Consider the following 15,576-nt stretch of genomic DNA (forward strand, 5'->3'; position numbering starts at 1 on the left):
TTTTTATGTGAAATCACACATCATATGCAATGCTCAGCAATTAGTTAAGTATTTGCATCCATTACTTGATGATGTTCTACCCATCAGGAAATTGGAACAGATGATGATTCACTCTAACGCTGACACATTTTGCCATCACTTTCCTCCTTTTTCATTAACCACATATTAAGTTATTACCAATAGAAATTAGATAAAAGGAATTGCTCCTTACAAACCTCATAATTAAATCTCAACATATGGATTACGTCATGCATAAAGTAGTGAATCCTATGAATTAAAGAACATGGTTGGGACTTTAGATCATAGAACATAAATAGAATATAGAACAGTACATTTCAGTACTGACTTATTGGCCCACAATGTTGTGCTGACCTTTTAATTCACTCCAAGATTAATTTAACCTTTCCTTCCCTCACAGCCTTCCATTTTTCTTTCTTCCAAGGGCCTATCTAAGTCTCTTAAATGCCCCCAATGTATCTGCCTCTACCCCCACCACCACCAGTGTTTCCACCAACAACTCTTTGTAAAAACCTACCTGTCATCCTCCCTATACTTCCCTCCAATCACCTTAAAACTATGTCCTCTTATATTAGCTATCGCTGTCCTGAAGAACAGGCGTTGACTATCCACTCTGTCCATGTCTCTTATGATCTTATACGACTCTATCAAGTCTCCTCGCATCCTTCCTTTGCTACAAAGAGAAAAGCCCTAGCTCATTTGGCCTACATTCGTAAGACATGCTCCCTAATCCAGGCAGCATCTTGGTTAATGTCCTCAAGTTTCCACATACTCCTATAATAAGAGAACCAATCTGAACACAATACTCGAAGTGTGGTCTAACCAGAATTTAGAGCTGTAACATTACCTCTCAGTTCTTGAAATCCATCTTCAATGAATGGAGACCAACACACCATACATCTTCATAACCACCTTGTCAACTTGTGTGGCAACTTTGAGGGATCTATAATGTGGATCCCAAGATCCCTCTGTTCTTTCAAACTGCCAAGAATCCTGCCATTAACTTTGTATCACGTCGCACTTTTCTGAATTGAACTCTAATTTCTACTTCTCTGCCCATCTCTGCATCCTGTCAAAGTTCTACAACAACTTTCTACACTATCCACAACACCAATTTTATGTCATCTGGAAACTTACTAACCCACCCTTCTATTCTCCATCTAAGTCACTTAATAGGCATCCGTTAGTCTCGTGAGACCATGGATTTGCACCTTGGAAGGCTTCCAGGGCGCAAGCCTGGGCAAGATTGTATGGAAGACTGGCAGTTGCCCATGTTGCAAGTCTCCCCTCTCCACGCCACCGATGTTGTCCAAGGGAAGAGCACTAGGGCTGATACAGCTTGGCACTGGTGTCGTCGCAGAGCAATATGTGGTTAAGTGCCTTGCTCAAGGACACAACACGCTGCCTCAGTTGAGGCTCAAACTAGCGACCTTCAGACCACTAGACCAACAACTTAACCAGTTGGCCACGCGCCAACACCTAAGTCATTTATAAAAATCAGAAAGAGCAGGGCTTCCAAATAAAGTGGATTCCAGTTAATTGGGCCATCAGTTAATCAGGGCAGCTGCTTAATTAGGACGACTCTTAAATAACAAAAACTAATTGAAAAAATTGCCGGGCTACCATTTATTTATTTGGGATACTATGCTGCTTAACTGGGACATGACACCATTGCTGAACAGTTTCTAATTAGCATCATTCATGTGCACTTGTGTGGCTGTTAGACACTACACTGTGCTTAGAGTGAACAGTTTTTAAGTAGCGTCAGTTGTAGGTGCTTGTGTAATGTTATCCATTTGGCCAAAAGATGCCAATTGAAAAATCAGTGATTTTTTGTTCATATTGTTTTTTTCATTTTGACTTCAGAATCTTGCCAAGATGCCATGAATAGATTTGACACCAGCCGAAAACATTAGCCAGTCAATCAAAAGAATATGGCAGTATACTCTGTTGATAACCATAAACAATTAATATTGGCAGTGTTTTAATATGGTCCCAATGTGTCCCAATTAACTGGAATCCACTACAGATTCCTGTACATCACCACTAGTCACAGACTCCAGGCAGAATACACTCCATCTACCATTGTCCTCTGATTTTGTGGGCAAACCAATTCTTTATCCACACAGCCAAGTTTCCCTGGATCCCATGCCTCCTGACTTTTTGAATGAGCCCATCATGGGAAACCTTGTCAAGCACCTTAGAAAAATCCACATACACTACATACACCACTCTACCTTCATGAATTTGAGACTTTGAGATGTTTTTTTACTGTGCCCATGGTCTGCTCTTATCAAATTACGGTATTGCTTTGCACTGTTGTAACTATATGTTATAATTACGTGTTTTTTGTCAGTTTTAGTCTTGGTCTGTCTTGTGTTTCTGTGATATCTACTGGAGGAACATTGTATCATTTTTTAATACATGCATTTCTAAATGACAATAAACAAAGACTGAGTGCCCTCATAATCTAAAATTTGTTTTTATCACATCCTTGGAAAAAGTCAGTCAGGCTCATAGGATTGACCTGCCCCTCACAAAGCCATGCTGACTACAGCTAATCAGACCATGCTTCTCCAAATGCTCATACATCCTGTCTCTAAGAAACCCCCTCCACTAGTTTGCCCACCATTGATGTAAGACTCACTGGTCTATAATTTCCAGGATTATCCCTATTACCTTTCTTTAAGAAAAGAATAATATTTGCCATCCTGCAGTCTTCTGATATTACTACTGTGGCCAATGAGAATGCAAAAATCATCACCAATAGCACAGCAATCTCTTCCCTCACTTTCCATAGTAACCTGGGCCATATTGTGTCCAGTCTCAGGGGCTTACAGTACTGTGCAAAAGTCTTATAGCTGGGGTGCCTAAGACTTTTGCACAGTACTTTATTTGTCAACATGGAGCAGAGAGCAAGTTTATAAATCTGGCAGCAGCAAAGGATGTTGGGAGTGCGAGGGTGTAGCGTTGTGGGAGGGATATGGAACATGTGGCAGAGAAGGACTGCCAGGATTGCTGCGGGTGTGGCGTGGGTGCAGAAACACCCAAGCCTGAGACACCAAGCAAGGTAACTTCATTCCAAACAATCAGCTTATTGATCACTACAGAATGTCTCTCTGGTGCTTTCTCCCCCTCCCCCTCCCCTCTCCCTTTCCCTTTTCTCAACCATGACTTCACCCCCTCCTTTGTCCCCTTCCCACTCTCAGTCCACAATTAGAGACCCATATCAGAATCAGGTTTATATATATAATAACTTTTTCAAAGTACTGTGTTTATCACAACATTTTTCAAAAGTTTCAATACATCCTCTTTCTCAATCTCGATGTGTTCCAGCCTGTTATGTGCTGACCTCACATTTGTCAAGGTCCTTCCTTGCTGGTGAACACTGAAGCAAAGTATTCATTAAGGACCTCCCTGACCTTTTTTGACTCCAGGTACATGTTTACTTTTATCCCTGATTGGTCCAACTCTCACTCTAGTCATCCTCCTGTTCACATACAGTACATGTAGAACACCATAGGATTTTTCCTAATCCTATTTACCAAGGCCTTCTTATGTCTCTTAAGTCCCTTCTTAAAATCCTTCCTGGCTATCTTATAACTGTCAAGAGTCCAGCCTAATCCTTGCTTCCTTAACCTTAAGAGTGCTTCCTTCTTCCACTTGATTAAATATCCCTCTTCTCTTGTCAACCATGGTTCTTTCACTCTACCACCATTTCCCTGCCTCAGTGGGACAAACTTATCTAGAACCCCATGCAATTGCTCCCTAAACAACTCACATTTTTCCTTTGCGCATCTCCCTGAGAACATCTGTTGCAAGTTTACGCTCCCTAGTTCCTGGGTCAGGGAGTTGTGGTGACTGTCTCTGGAAGCTCACCCACCGGGTGATCTATCACCTGACCTGGTTCATTGTCTTGTACTAGATCCAGTAAGGGTTTCAGCCCGAAATGACAACTGCTTATTCATCTCGAAAGACGCTGCCTGACAAGCTGAGTTCCTCCAGCATTTGTGTGTGTTACTCTGGATTGCCAGCATTTTCAGAATGGTCTCTCCTCTGGTCAGCTTGTTGAGATATTGTATCAGGAATCCTCCCTAGAAACATCTAACAAATTCTACTATCAAACAAATATTAGTATTGGGGAAGTCCAAGTCACCCTTGACGACAACTTTGTTGTTTTTGCACCCTTCCAAAATCTACCTACCGATTTGCTCCTTATGCCATTATGGTCCTATATGGTACTTCGAATAGAGTGATTGCTCCCTTCCTATTTCTAACTGACTCAGCAGATGCTCCCTCCACGACGTCCTCCATTTCTGCAACTGTGATACTATTTCTGTTAACAATACCACTCCCCCACCTCTCTTACCTTCTTTCATGTCCCTTTTGAAACATCTAAAATCCAGAAAATGAAGGAGGCATACCTGCCCTTGTGAAAACCAAGTCTTTGCAATGGCCGCAACATCGTAGTTCCATATACTGACCTATGCTCCTAGTTCATCGCCCTTGTTCTGATAGTTCTGGGATAAAAATAAGACACATTTCACCCAATCCTCAGTCTATTTACACGCTGCATCTATCTTTTCACCAACTGCCCATCATCTGACCTAACAAGACACTAGTCTCACTCGACTTCAGGTGTAACCCATTCCTTTTTGGAATAAGTCATACCTCTCCAAGAAGAGATCCCAATAATCAACAAACCTGAAACCCTGTCCCCTGTGCCAATTCTTCAGCTACATATTCACCTGCCATATTATCCTCTTCTTACCCTCACTGGTGCGTGGCAAGGCAGCAATCCTGAAATTACTACCCCTGACTTTCTACTTTTTAGCTTCCTTCCTGGCTCCCTATATTCGCACTCAGGACCTCATCCTTTTTCCTAGCTATGTCGTGGGTACCAATATGCAGATTGATTTCTGGCTGTTCTCCCTCCCCTTTAAGAATGCTGTGGGCTTGATCTGAGATTCCCTGGCACTTGAAGGGCAACATACTAGCCTCCAGGTCCAACATATTATTCTCCGTAACTTCCGCCACCTCCAACGGGATCCCACCACTAAGCACATCTTTCCCTCCCCCCCTTTCTCTGCATTCCGCAGGGATCGCTCCCTACACAACTCCCTTGTCCATTCGTCCCCCCCATCCCTCCCCACTGATCTCCCTCCTGGCACTTATCCGTGTAAGCGGAACAAGTGCTACACATGCCCTTACACTTCCTCCCTTACCACCATTCAGGGCCCCAAACAGTCCTTCCAGGTGAGGCATCACTTCACCTGTGAGTCGACTGGGGTGATATACTGCGTCCGGTGCTCCCGATGTGGCCTTTTATATATTGGTGAGACCCGGCGCAGACTGGGAGACCGCTTTGCTGAACATCTACGCTCTGTCCGCCAGAGAAAGCAGGATCTCCCAGTGGCCATACATTTTAATTCCACATCCCATTCCCATTCTGACATGTCTATCCACGGCCTCCTCTACTGTAAAGATGAAGTCACACTCAGGTTGGAGGAACAACACCTTATATTCCGTATGGGTAGCCTCCAACCTGATGGCATGAACATTGACTTCTCTAACTTCCGCTAGGCCCCACCTCCCCCTCGTACCCCATCTGTTACTCTTTTTTATGCACACATTCTTTCTCTCACTCTCCTTTTTCTCCCTCTGTCCCTCTGAATATACCTCTTGCCCATCCTCTGGGTCACCCCCCCCCATCTTTCTTCCCGGACCTCCTGTCCCATGATCCTCTCGTATCCCCTTCTGCCTATCACCTGTCCAGCTCTCGGCTCTATCCCTCCCCCTCCTGTCTTCTCCTATCATTTTGCATCTCCCCCTCCCCCTCCAGCTTTCAAATCCCTTACTCACTCTTCCTTCAGTTAGTCCTGAAGAAGGGTCTCGGCCTGAAACGTCGACTGCGCCTCTTCCTATAGATGCTGCCTGGCCTGCTGCGTTCACCAGCAACTTTGATGTGTGTTACTTGAATTTCCAGCATCTGCAGAATTCCTGTTGTTTGCATCCAAGAGTAGCTTTCACATCCACAGAATCTCCTGTCTGTTCCTCTAATTATTGAATCCCCTTTCACCAGTCTTTCCTCTTCTCCCCCCTTACCTTCTGTGCAACAGAGCTGATTACTCTGGTTTTGTTTTTATAAGTCATCCATCCCTCCCCAAACAAAATCCAAAGCAATATATTTGCTATGGAGGGAAAAAAGTAGGATGAGAGGTGACCTGACAGAGGTGTATAAGATGATGAGAGGCATTGATCGTGTGGATAGACAGAGGCTTTTTCCCAGGGCTGAAATGGCTAGCATGAGAGAGCACAGTTTTAAGGTGCTTGGAAATAGGTACAGAGGAGATGTCAGGGTTAAGTTTTTTTTAACGCAGAGAGTGATGAGTGCATGAAATGGGCTGCCGGCGACTATGGTGGAGGCGGATACAATAGGGTCTTTTAAGACAGTGGTCCCCAACCACAGGGCCACGGACCGGTACCGGGCCGCAAAGCATGTGCTAACCGGGCCGCAAGGAAACGATATGATTTGGCGATACGAAACGATATGAGTCAGCTGCACCTTTCCTCACTCCCTGTCACGCACTGTTGAACTTGAAATAACCTACCTAATCATACCAAATAACACATAAAACCTAAAATAACACTAACATATAGTAAAAGCAGGAATGATATGATAAATACACAGCCTATATAAAGTAGAAATAATGTATGTACAGTGTAGTTTCACTTAACAGAATCATGAAAATTAAGCCAAAACCGCTTTGTAGAAAAAAAATCGGCACATACACGCATGCGCACACAGGTGCTCGCGCAAGGCTTCATGGTCATGGTAGTCTTTCTTGGAGTAAACACAAGAGTCCTGTATTTGACTGCTACTTTTGTCCCTTATTTGGGAGTGAGAAAGTTGGCAACCCTACCTGAACACCCCCTCCCCCACCCCATCAGCCAGTCCACAAGAATATTGTCAATATTAAACCGGTCCGCGGTGCAAAAAAGGTTGGGGACCCCTGTTTTAAGAGGCTCCTGGATGGGTACGTGGCACTTAGAAAAATAGAGGGCTATGGGTAACCCTAGGTAATCTCTAAAGTAAGTACATGTTCAGCACAGCACTGTGGGCCAAAGGCCCTGTATTGTGCCGTCAGGTTTTCTATGTTTCTATCTAAGTACAGGGGAACTCTGCATTGTCTGCCTATTCCCCTTCTCTCTCCTTGCAAACATCCAGCTATCTGCCTCCTGTAACTCAGGTGTGACTGCCTCCCATCTAGTAACTTATTCTCCCAAATGATCTATAGGTCACCCAGCTCTAGCTCCAGTTCCTTAACGCAGTATGCAAGGAGCTGCAGCCAGATGCAAGTGTAGTCATCATAGACACTGGAGGTTGACTTGACTTCCCACATCTTGCACGATGAGTACACCATTGCCCTGAGTTCTATCCTTGCTGCTCTATCTATGCAATAACACAGGAAGAAAGAGAAACCTACCAGAAGCTCACCTTAGTCTGCAGCTTCTTCTTGCTGAAGCCTCTTAAGGCAAAGCCTCAGTTCTCTAATCTAACTCTGTATACTCTCACAATGGTTGCTTCCACAAAGGCCACTCCTTTTAAAGCTAACTTCTTTCTATTGGCCCAAGTGAATCTCACATGTAAAGAGACTTGCTCTTTTCAATGGTTCCACCCTTGAATAGGTTTCACTCACAGTCCTCCAAAGTGAAACCTTTATATTGATATGCTTTTTTATTTTTCTATTCTATAAATTTCTACTGAGACATTCCGTAAGTAAAGAACAAAGTACAACTGTATTGATATGCTCAGTCCACAGCTTCCTCAATGCTGTGAAGGTCTGGAGACACTGAAGATACCAGATGCCATCGAGCTCAGTGCTGTGAAGGAGCTCAGTTGCGAAGGAGCTCAGTTGCGGAATTCAATCCAAACAAACAGCTCTATAATTTAGGTGCAAACAATACCTGTGCCATTAAATCTCCCCTCTTCCCCAATACTATCTCCACTACGCTATGTTTTTGTCTTCGCCCCTTTTTGCCCCCTCCCCATTTCCTTAGCAGCTTATGTGTCTTCTACAAAGTGATTACTTTAACATTGCTGATGAACTTTCCTAGAGAATTACACACAAATGTTTTAGCCACTTCCACCAGACTTTCTGAATTGCAAATTATTTTCTAACTTATTTTAAGGGGCTGGCCCACAATAAATAGCTTGCAAACCAGGAAACCTCAATTTCACCGTCTTTGGTGAGCCCTAATGTCATATTGGGCTAAAATGCAGTGCCTGTTTAAAACATGAAAATGGGTGTAACCTAATCCATTGGAATAAATCTTACCCTACAATCATCTGAATACCTCCACTACCTTTCATCTATGCCCAAAATTCAAATGAAATCAAAATTGTCCAGAGCTGCAAAATTAATCTTCATATCTCCAAATTGGTTCAAATTAGGGTAATTAATTTGTATGCATATTTGTGGCATCAGTGTCATCATCTTGAATGTAAATATACTGTATACACAAATGACTGCTGAAAGCAAAGAGAGTAGGCAGTTCATGCACTGCTGGTTTGATGCCCATGCTGTCAACTGCAGTTCAACATTCCAGCGAAGGACCCATCCTAATTTCATGGCACTAAGCATAATAGCAGAGTAGTCCTAACAAGCAACATTTAAAAGAAAATTACAGACTCATACAGTACAGAAATAGGCCTTTTGGATCACCGTGTCAGTGCCACCAACCATCAATGGGTATCAATGCTTTAGATATTGTTGGGGAGGGATGGGGTAACAGCAGCCAGATCAACGGCACTGCAGCTGGCTCAGTTGTACATCAGGATAGGTCAAAGTTTAGGCAAGTAGTAGTTATAAGGGACGTTATAGTCAGAGACATTGACAGGTATTTCTGTGGCTGTGAGCAAGACAACAGGATGGTGCGCTGCTTCTCTAGTGCCAGGATGAAGGATGTCTCTGAGTGTGTACAGGATACTCTGACCAAAAAACAAGCACAGAGAGAGGGCGTAGTCCATATTGTTACTAAGGGTGTAGGCAAGAGGAGAGATGAGGTCCTGCATTGAGAACTTAGGGAATTAGGTAGAAAGTTAAAAAGCAGAACATTATAATCCAAGGATTTCACCCTGTATCACATGCAAGTTAATCCAGAGGTAGGAAGATAATACAGATAAATATATGCTAAAGAGCTGGTGCTGCAAGGAGGGCTTCAGATATGTGGATCATCGGGATCTCTTCCAGGGCAGGTGGGACCCATAAAAGAAAGACTAGTTGCACCTAAATTGGAAGGACACCAATATCCTTGTAGGGAGATTTGCTAGTGCTATTCAGGAGGGTATACATTAGTGTGGTAGGGTATGGGAACAGCTGGAATCATTGAGGAAAAGGTGGAGGCTAAGTCACTAAATCTAATTGAGAAAAAAAATCAGGTAGGAACAGGATAATGAACCCATTAGGAATTATGATCTGAACTGTATTTATTTTAACGCACAGGGTATAACAGACAAGTCAAATTAGCTTAGAGTATAGATTAGTACAATAAACTACAAGACTGTAGACATTACAGAGTCTTGAGAGAAGGGAGCTTGCTTGGCAGCATTGAAGGGTATAGATATTTCAGATATTACATATTTGAGATGAAAAAGAGATGAGGAAGTTGCATTATTGATCAGGGGAATATCACAGCTAAACTATGAGGGATCATTTCGTGAACAACAATCATAATTCAATGTTTTAATATAATTATTGATAATAATAAGACTGGCCCCAGGTGAACGTATGGAATCGAGGGAAGGCTAATTATACAACATTACTGAACAGGAACTGGGCAAAGTAGATAGGTTCAGCTGTCTGAATCTACATCTGATATGTGGGTGGTTTTCAGGATCAACATGTCCTTGTGAAGATGAAACCTAAGGATGGAAATGGAGGAATGGAAGAAAGTAACAGCGAACAATCCATCCTACTGTTATACGAATAAAATCAACCTAATTACTTATTCATTAGTAATACAACAATGCATTTTTCTCTGCTGCTGACTGCTACTATGTCTTTTTGATCTTAATACAAAAATAAAAGCAAAATTAAAAAATTACATGTAACTTATAAACCAAAAATTGCAAAATTGCATAACTAATCATCTTTGAGCATTTCCTGTTCTCTATATGCTTTTGCCTCATTGTATGATACTTTCTTTGCTCTCCAAGTGACAATAGCAAGGCTTATAAGATCATATGACCATAAGATATAGGAGCAGGAGTAGGCCATTCAGCCCATCAAGTCTGCTCCACCATTTGATCATGAGCTGATCCAATTCTTTCAGTCATCCCCACTCCCCTGCCTTCTCCCCATACCCTTTGATGCCCTGGCTAATCAAGAACCTATCTACCTTTGCCTTAAATGCACCCAATGACTTGGCCTCCACAGCCACTCATGGTGACAAATTCCACAGATTTACCACCCTCTGACTAAAGTAATTTCTCCGCATCTCTATTCTAAATGGATGTCCTTCATTCCTGAAGTCGTGCCTTCTTGTCCTAGATTCCCCTACCATGGGGAAATAACTTTGCCATATCTAATTTGTTCAGGCCTTTTAACCTTCGGAATGTTTCTATGAGATTCCCCCTCATTCTCCTGAACTCTAGGGAATACTGCCCAAGAGGTGCCAGACATTCCTCATACAGTAACCTGGAATCTTTCTCGTGAATCTTCTCTGAACCCTCTCCAATGTCAGTATATCCTTTCTAAAATAAGGAGCCCAAAACTGCACATAATACTCCAAGTGTGGTCTCGCAAGTGCCTTATAGAGCCTCAACATCACATCCCTGCTTTTATATTCTATACCTCTAGAAATGAATGCCAACATTGCATTCGCCTTCTGCATCACCGACTCAACCTGGAGGTTAACCTTTAAGGTATTCTGCAAAAGGACTCCCAAGTCCCTTTGCATCTCTGCATTTTGAATTCTCTCCCCATCTAAATAATAGTTTGCTGGTTTATTTCTTCCACCAAAGTGCATGACCATAGACTTTCCAAGATTATGGAATTGTCCCTGAGAAACTCAGAGCCAAGGAAAAAAACAGATTCAGACTGCACCTTCTCAATGGCAGAAGTTTGGATGGTTTGCAGCATGGAATGAATGACAGCAACATAATTAGGAAGAATATCATCCTGAGAGTAGGCGGTAGATTCATGTTCCACTAAACCATGGACACACTTCCCATGTACTGGCACACTAATCTTATGTATCAGAGGACAGATGTTGTTCTACAAGCCTCTGAAGACTACTACATATAGTCATGCTGGTGGCAAATGGAGTCTACACACAAACTTCCGATAACAGCAGCCTAAACTTAATGACAACTGGATGAATTTCCTCCACAACAACCAGACATTGATACAGAGGAAGCTGAGGCATAAATAGTAATATGTAAATTATGCCAGGAAATAAGTCCAGGACCAGCCTATTGGCTCAGGGTGTCTGACCCTCCAAGGGAGGAGTTGTAAAGTTTGATGGCCACAGGCAGGAATGACTTCCTATGACGCTCTGTGTTGCATCTCGGTGGAATGAGTCTCTGGCTGAATGTACTCCTGTGCCTATGGTTAGGCCACACTTAGATCCCCTCCAGTTGGCCTATCAGCCCTGACTAGGAGTTGAGGATGCCATCATCTACCTGCTGAACTGTGTCTACACCCACCTGGACAAGACAGCGAGCACTGTGAGGGTCATGTTTTTTGACTTCTCCAGTGCGTTCAACACCATCTGCCCTGCTCTGCTGGGGGAGAAGCTGACAGCGATGCAGGTAGATGCTTTCCTGGTGTCATGGATTCTTGATTACCTGACTGGCAGACCACAGTACGTGTACTCAGCAGCACTGGGGCTCCACAGGGGACTGTCTTGTCTCCCTTTCTCTTCACCATTTACACCTCGGACTTCAACTACTGCACAGAGTCTTGTCATCTTCAAAAGTTTTCTGATGACTCTGCCATAGTTGGATGCATCAGCAAGGGAGATGAGGCTGAGCACAGGGCTACGGTAGGAAACTTTGTCACATGATGCGAGCAGAATTATCTGCAGCTTAATGTGCAAAAGACTAAGGAGCTGGTGGTAGACCTGAGGAGAGATAAGGCACCGGTGACCCCTGTTTCCATCCAGGGGATCAGTGTGGACATGGTGGAGGATTACAAATACCTGGGGATACATATTGACAATAAACTGGACTGGTCAATGAACACTGACGCTGTCTACAAGAAGGGTCAGAGCCATCTCTATTTTCTGAGGAGACTGAGGTCCTTTAACATCTGTCGGACAATGCTGAGGATCTTCTACAAGTCTGTGGTGGCCAGTGCTATCATGTTTGCTGTTGTGTGCTGGGGCAGCAGGCTGAGGGTAGCAGACACCAACAGAATCAACAAACTCATTCGTAAGGCCAGTGATGTTGTGGGGATGGAACTGGACTCCTTGATGGTGGTGTCTGAAAAGAGGATGCTGTCCAAGTTGCATGCCATCTTGGACAATGTCTCCCATCCACTACATAATGTACTGGTTGGGCACAGGAGTACATTCAGCCAGAGACTCATTCCACCGAGATGCAACACAGAGCGTCATAGGAAGTCATTCCTGCCTGTGGCCATCAAACTTTACAACTCCTCCCTTGGAGGGTCAGACACCCTGAGCCAATAGGCTGGTCCTGGACTTATTTCCTGGCATAATTTACGTATTACTATTTAATTATTTATGGTGCAACTGTAACAAAAACCAATTTCCCCCGGGATCAATAAATTATGACTATAACTATGACTATCATGTGCTATACTGCAGTTGGTTCCATGAGCGTGATACTGGAGTTAACCATTCTCACTGTATTAGAAGGTTGGGTTCCAAGTAACATCATGCACAAGGTTGATGCTGGACTCCTCAATATACAAAAGAGCTTATGTGATAAGAGTTAAGTGGGCTGGTAGGCGGAGTATTGAGTAAGAGGAATTAGGTAAAAGGATACCACTCACTATTATCACTAGCCACAGATTCAGTAATGGCTCCACAATAATGGCCAGCACTTTTCCTTCATGGTTTATGATGGTAAATTCATGTCTTTCCCTGCCAGTTAGTAGGTCCTGCTAGCAATTTTATCTCCCGTTATTATTGAGGAAGCTTCTTAGGGATAGGATTTACTCACATCTGGAAAAACATGGATTTATTAGGGATAGTATGGATTTGTGTGGGGAATATCATGTCTTACAAATTTGATTAGTTTTTTGAGGAGTTGATGGGGACAATCAGTGAGGGTGGGCCAGAAGTGGCCCACGCTGTAAATCTAACATCCACATCTCAAAATCTGTGCATACTCCCAAGCTTCACCCAGACTTACAGGACATTCAGAAATCCACCTTCTGGCAAGGATGAGGAGGTGGATGGCCTCTGCACGGTCTTTAGTAAAGCATTCAGTGAGGTCCTCTGTAGTCAGCTGATCCAGAATATTGAAGCATATGGGATCCAAGGAGACTTGCCAGCTTGAATTCAAAGTTGCTCGATAATAGAAGACAGAGGGTAGTGGTAGAGTGGTGTTATTTACAGTGATCACTAAAGAATAGTGAACAATGATGTTACACAGGGACCAACAATGGGACCTCTTGTTTGTTGTGTATACAAATGATTTGGGAGAAAATATAGCTGAGCTGGTTCACAAGTTTGCGCACTACATGAAAATTGGCAGTTGTAGATACTGAGGAAAGTTACCAAAGGATGTGGCAAGATATAGAGCAGTTGTACGTTTAGGCAAAGGAAGGGCAAATGGAGTTTAATCTAGATAAGAGTGAGGTTTTGCAAATTGGATTACACAAATGTAAGAGGAAAGTATACAGTGAATGGCAAAACCCTTTGGAGCATTTATGTACAGTGAGATTTTTGGGTGTAAATCCATAGCTCCATGAAAGTGGCAATGCAGCTAGATAGGATGGTAAGGAAGGAAGGCAAGCCTTTATCGGTCAGGGCCTTTAGTATAAAAGTTGGGAAGACATGTTGCAGCCATATAAAACTTTGGTTAGGCCACATTTGGGGTATTGTGTGCTGTACTGTTTGCCGCATTACAGGAAGAATGTGGAAGATTTGGAGAGACTTCAAAAGAGGTCCGCAGAGGCTAGACGAACTTGATTGTTAGAGGCAGAGAGGTGACCTGACATAAAAGTATATAAAATCATGAGAGGCATAAATAGAACAAACGGACAGAGTCTTTTTCCCAAGGTGAAAATGTCAATACCTGAGAGTATAGATTTAATGTGAAGGGGGATGTTTTAAGGTAATCTGCAAAAAATGCTTTTTTAACAGAGAGTGGTAGGTTCCTGGAATGAGCTGTCAGTAGAAGTGGTGGAAGCAAATGCAAAATCAATGTACAAGAGTATTTTTCTGATACACATTAGAAACTAAGATTATGATCTTAACGTAAAAGTTTTACAGTCTTAAAATGATCCAGGGGAGAATTTCTGTAGTGATCTCCCATTCATCTATTTTTAATTTCAAGAGAAGAATGATAAAAGCTGAAAAGTTACTTTAAAAGCATTTATTGCATTGTCTCTTCATTATATCTCAAATTTTTGTGAAAGGTTCAGTTTTACAGAGCTATATGGCTGGTTCTATTTCACCTAAACTGTGCAATTTTAAAGTGATTAATTCAGTTCTACAAAGATGATTCAGTTTTATAAGTTCATAACTGATAAAATAAAGTGGCTACTTGAACAATGCCTTTGATATAACAAATACATTGTAGGTTTATTAAGAATTTTCAAAGTCTACCTGGTGGTCCGAAGTTTCCTCTATCTCCTTTAAAACCTCGATCCCCTTTGGGCCCTTGGCAGTGCAAGCAGACACAGTAAGATGGGACCATATCTGTGTTGAAAGGATAGTCTTGGTCTGGAAGGGGACATAGGTTGTACTCAACAATTGAATCAGGAAGTCCACGGCTTGATGGCTGCCCAGTTTCATTTTGAGGGGTACCTTCCACAATTGTGAGCAGAATCAAAACTGCAATTATATTCAGCATTCTTATTCTGGCTCCAAAACCTGTGGATGTGGAGTATTCAGACTGAAAATTACTTACACGTCAATTGAAGGATACCTATGCTATAAAAAATTGCAATACCAATAGACTTATTAAAGCACTACTACAAGTTTAACCAGGATCATTGCAGTGCTTCTCAAGTGATGCATTTTCTCCTTAATGTCTCTTGTTTCCTGCACATCAGCCTCCGTATTTCCTTTCATGAACTATCTGCATGCTAATCCATTTTAAACCATTCCACTAAACCAATGCATGATTTTACTTTGCTATCTGAAGAAAGTATGGGCCTATATTTTGTTGTTTACAACTGAACACCATGTCCTACAACTAGCAAACTGACAATAAATGGCTAATTGATTTGCATTTGGCAGTGTTTACTGACCAAGAAAAATGGAGCAAAACTTCCAAAAATTTCCTCCTTTTCTTAATAAAGATTATGAGATAATTTACATCTATTTAGGCAATAATATACCTGTCCATTGGATTCA

At 42.5% G+C, this 15,576-nt stretch overlaps 1 protein-coding gene across 3 annotated transcripts in view; it reads right to left on the minus strand.

Annotated features, from left to right (window-relative positions):
• LOC134344857 (inner ear-specific collagen-like) overlaps positions 1-15,576 on the minus strand; it is an 86,060-nt gene that overhangs the window by 15,962 nt on the left and 54,522 nt on the right. For 2 of the 3 annotated variants that reach the window (XM_063044964.1, XM_063044965.1), the window contains exon 4: positions 14,824-15,090. In XM_063044964.1, the coding sequence (XP_062901034.1) occupies positions 14,824-15,070 (247 nt within the window). In that variant the 5' untranslated portion in view covers positions 15,071-15,090. Of the gene's footprint in view, positions 1-13,402; positions 13,457-14,823; positions 15,091-15,576 lie in introns of those variants that run through there. The other variant, XM_063044966.1, reaches the window with a different exon arrangement.

The sequence above is a fragment of the Mobula hypostoma genome, chromosome 4 (genome assembly GCF_963921235.1).
Source record: "Mobula hypostoma chromosome 4, sMobHyp1.1, whole genome shotgun sequence".
Taxonomy (NCBI): domain Eukaryota; kingdom Metazoa; phylum Chordata; class Chondrichthyes; order Myliobatiformes; family Myliobatidae; genus Mobula; species Mobula hypostoma.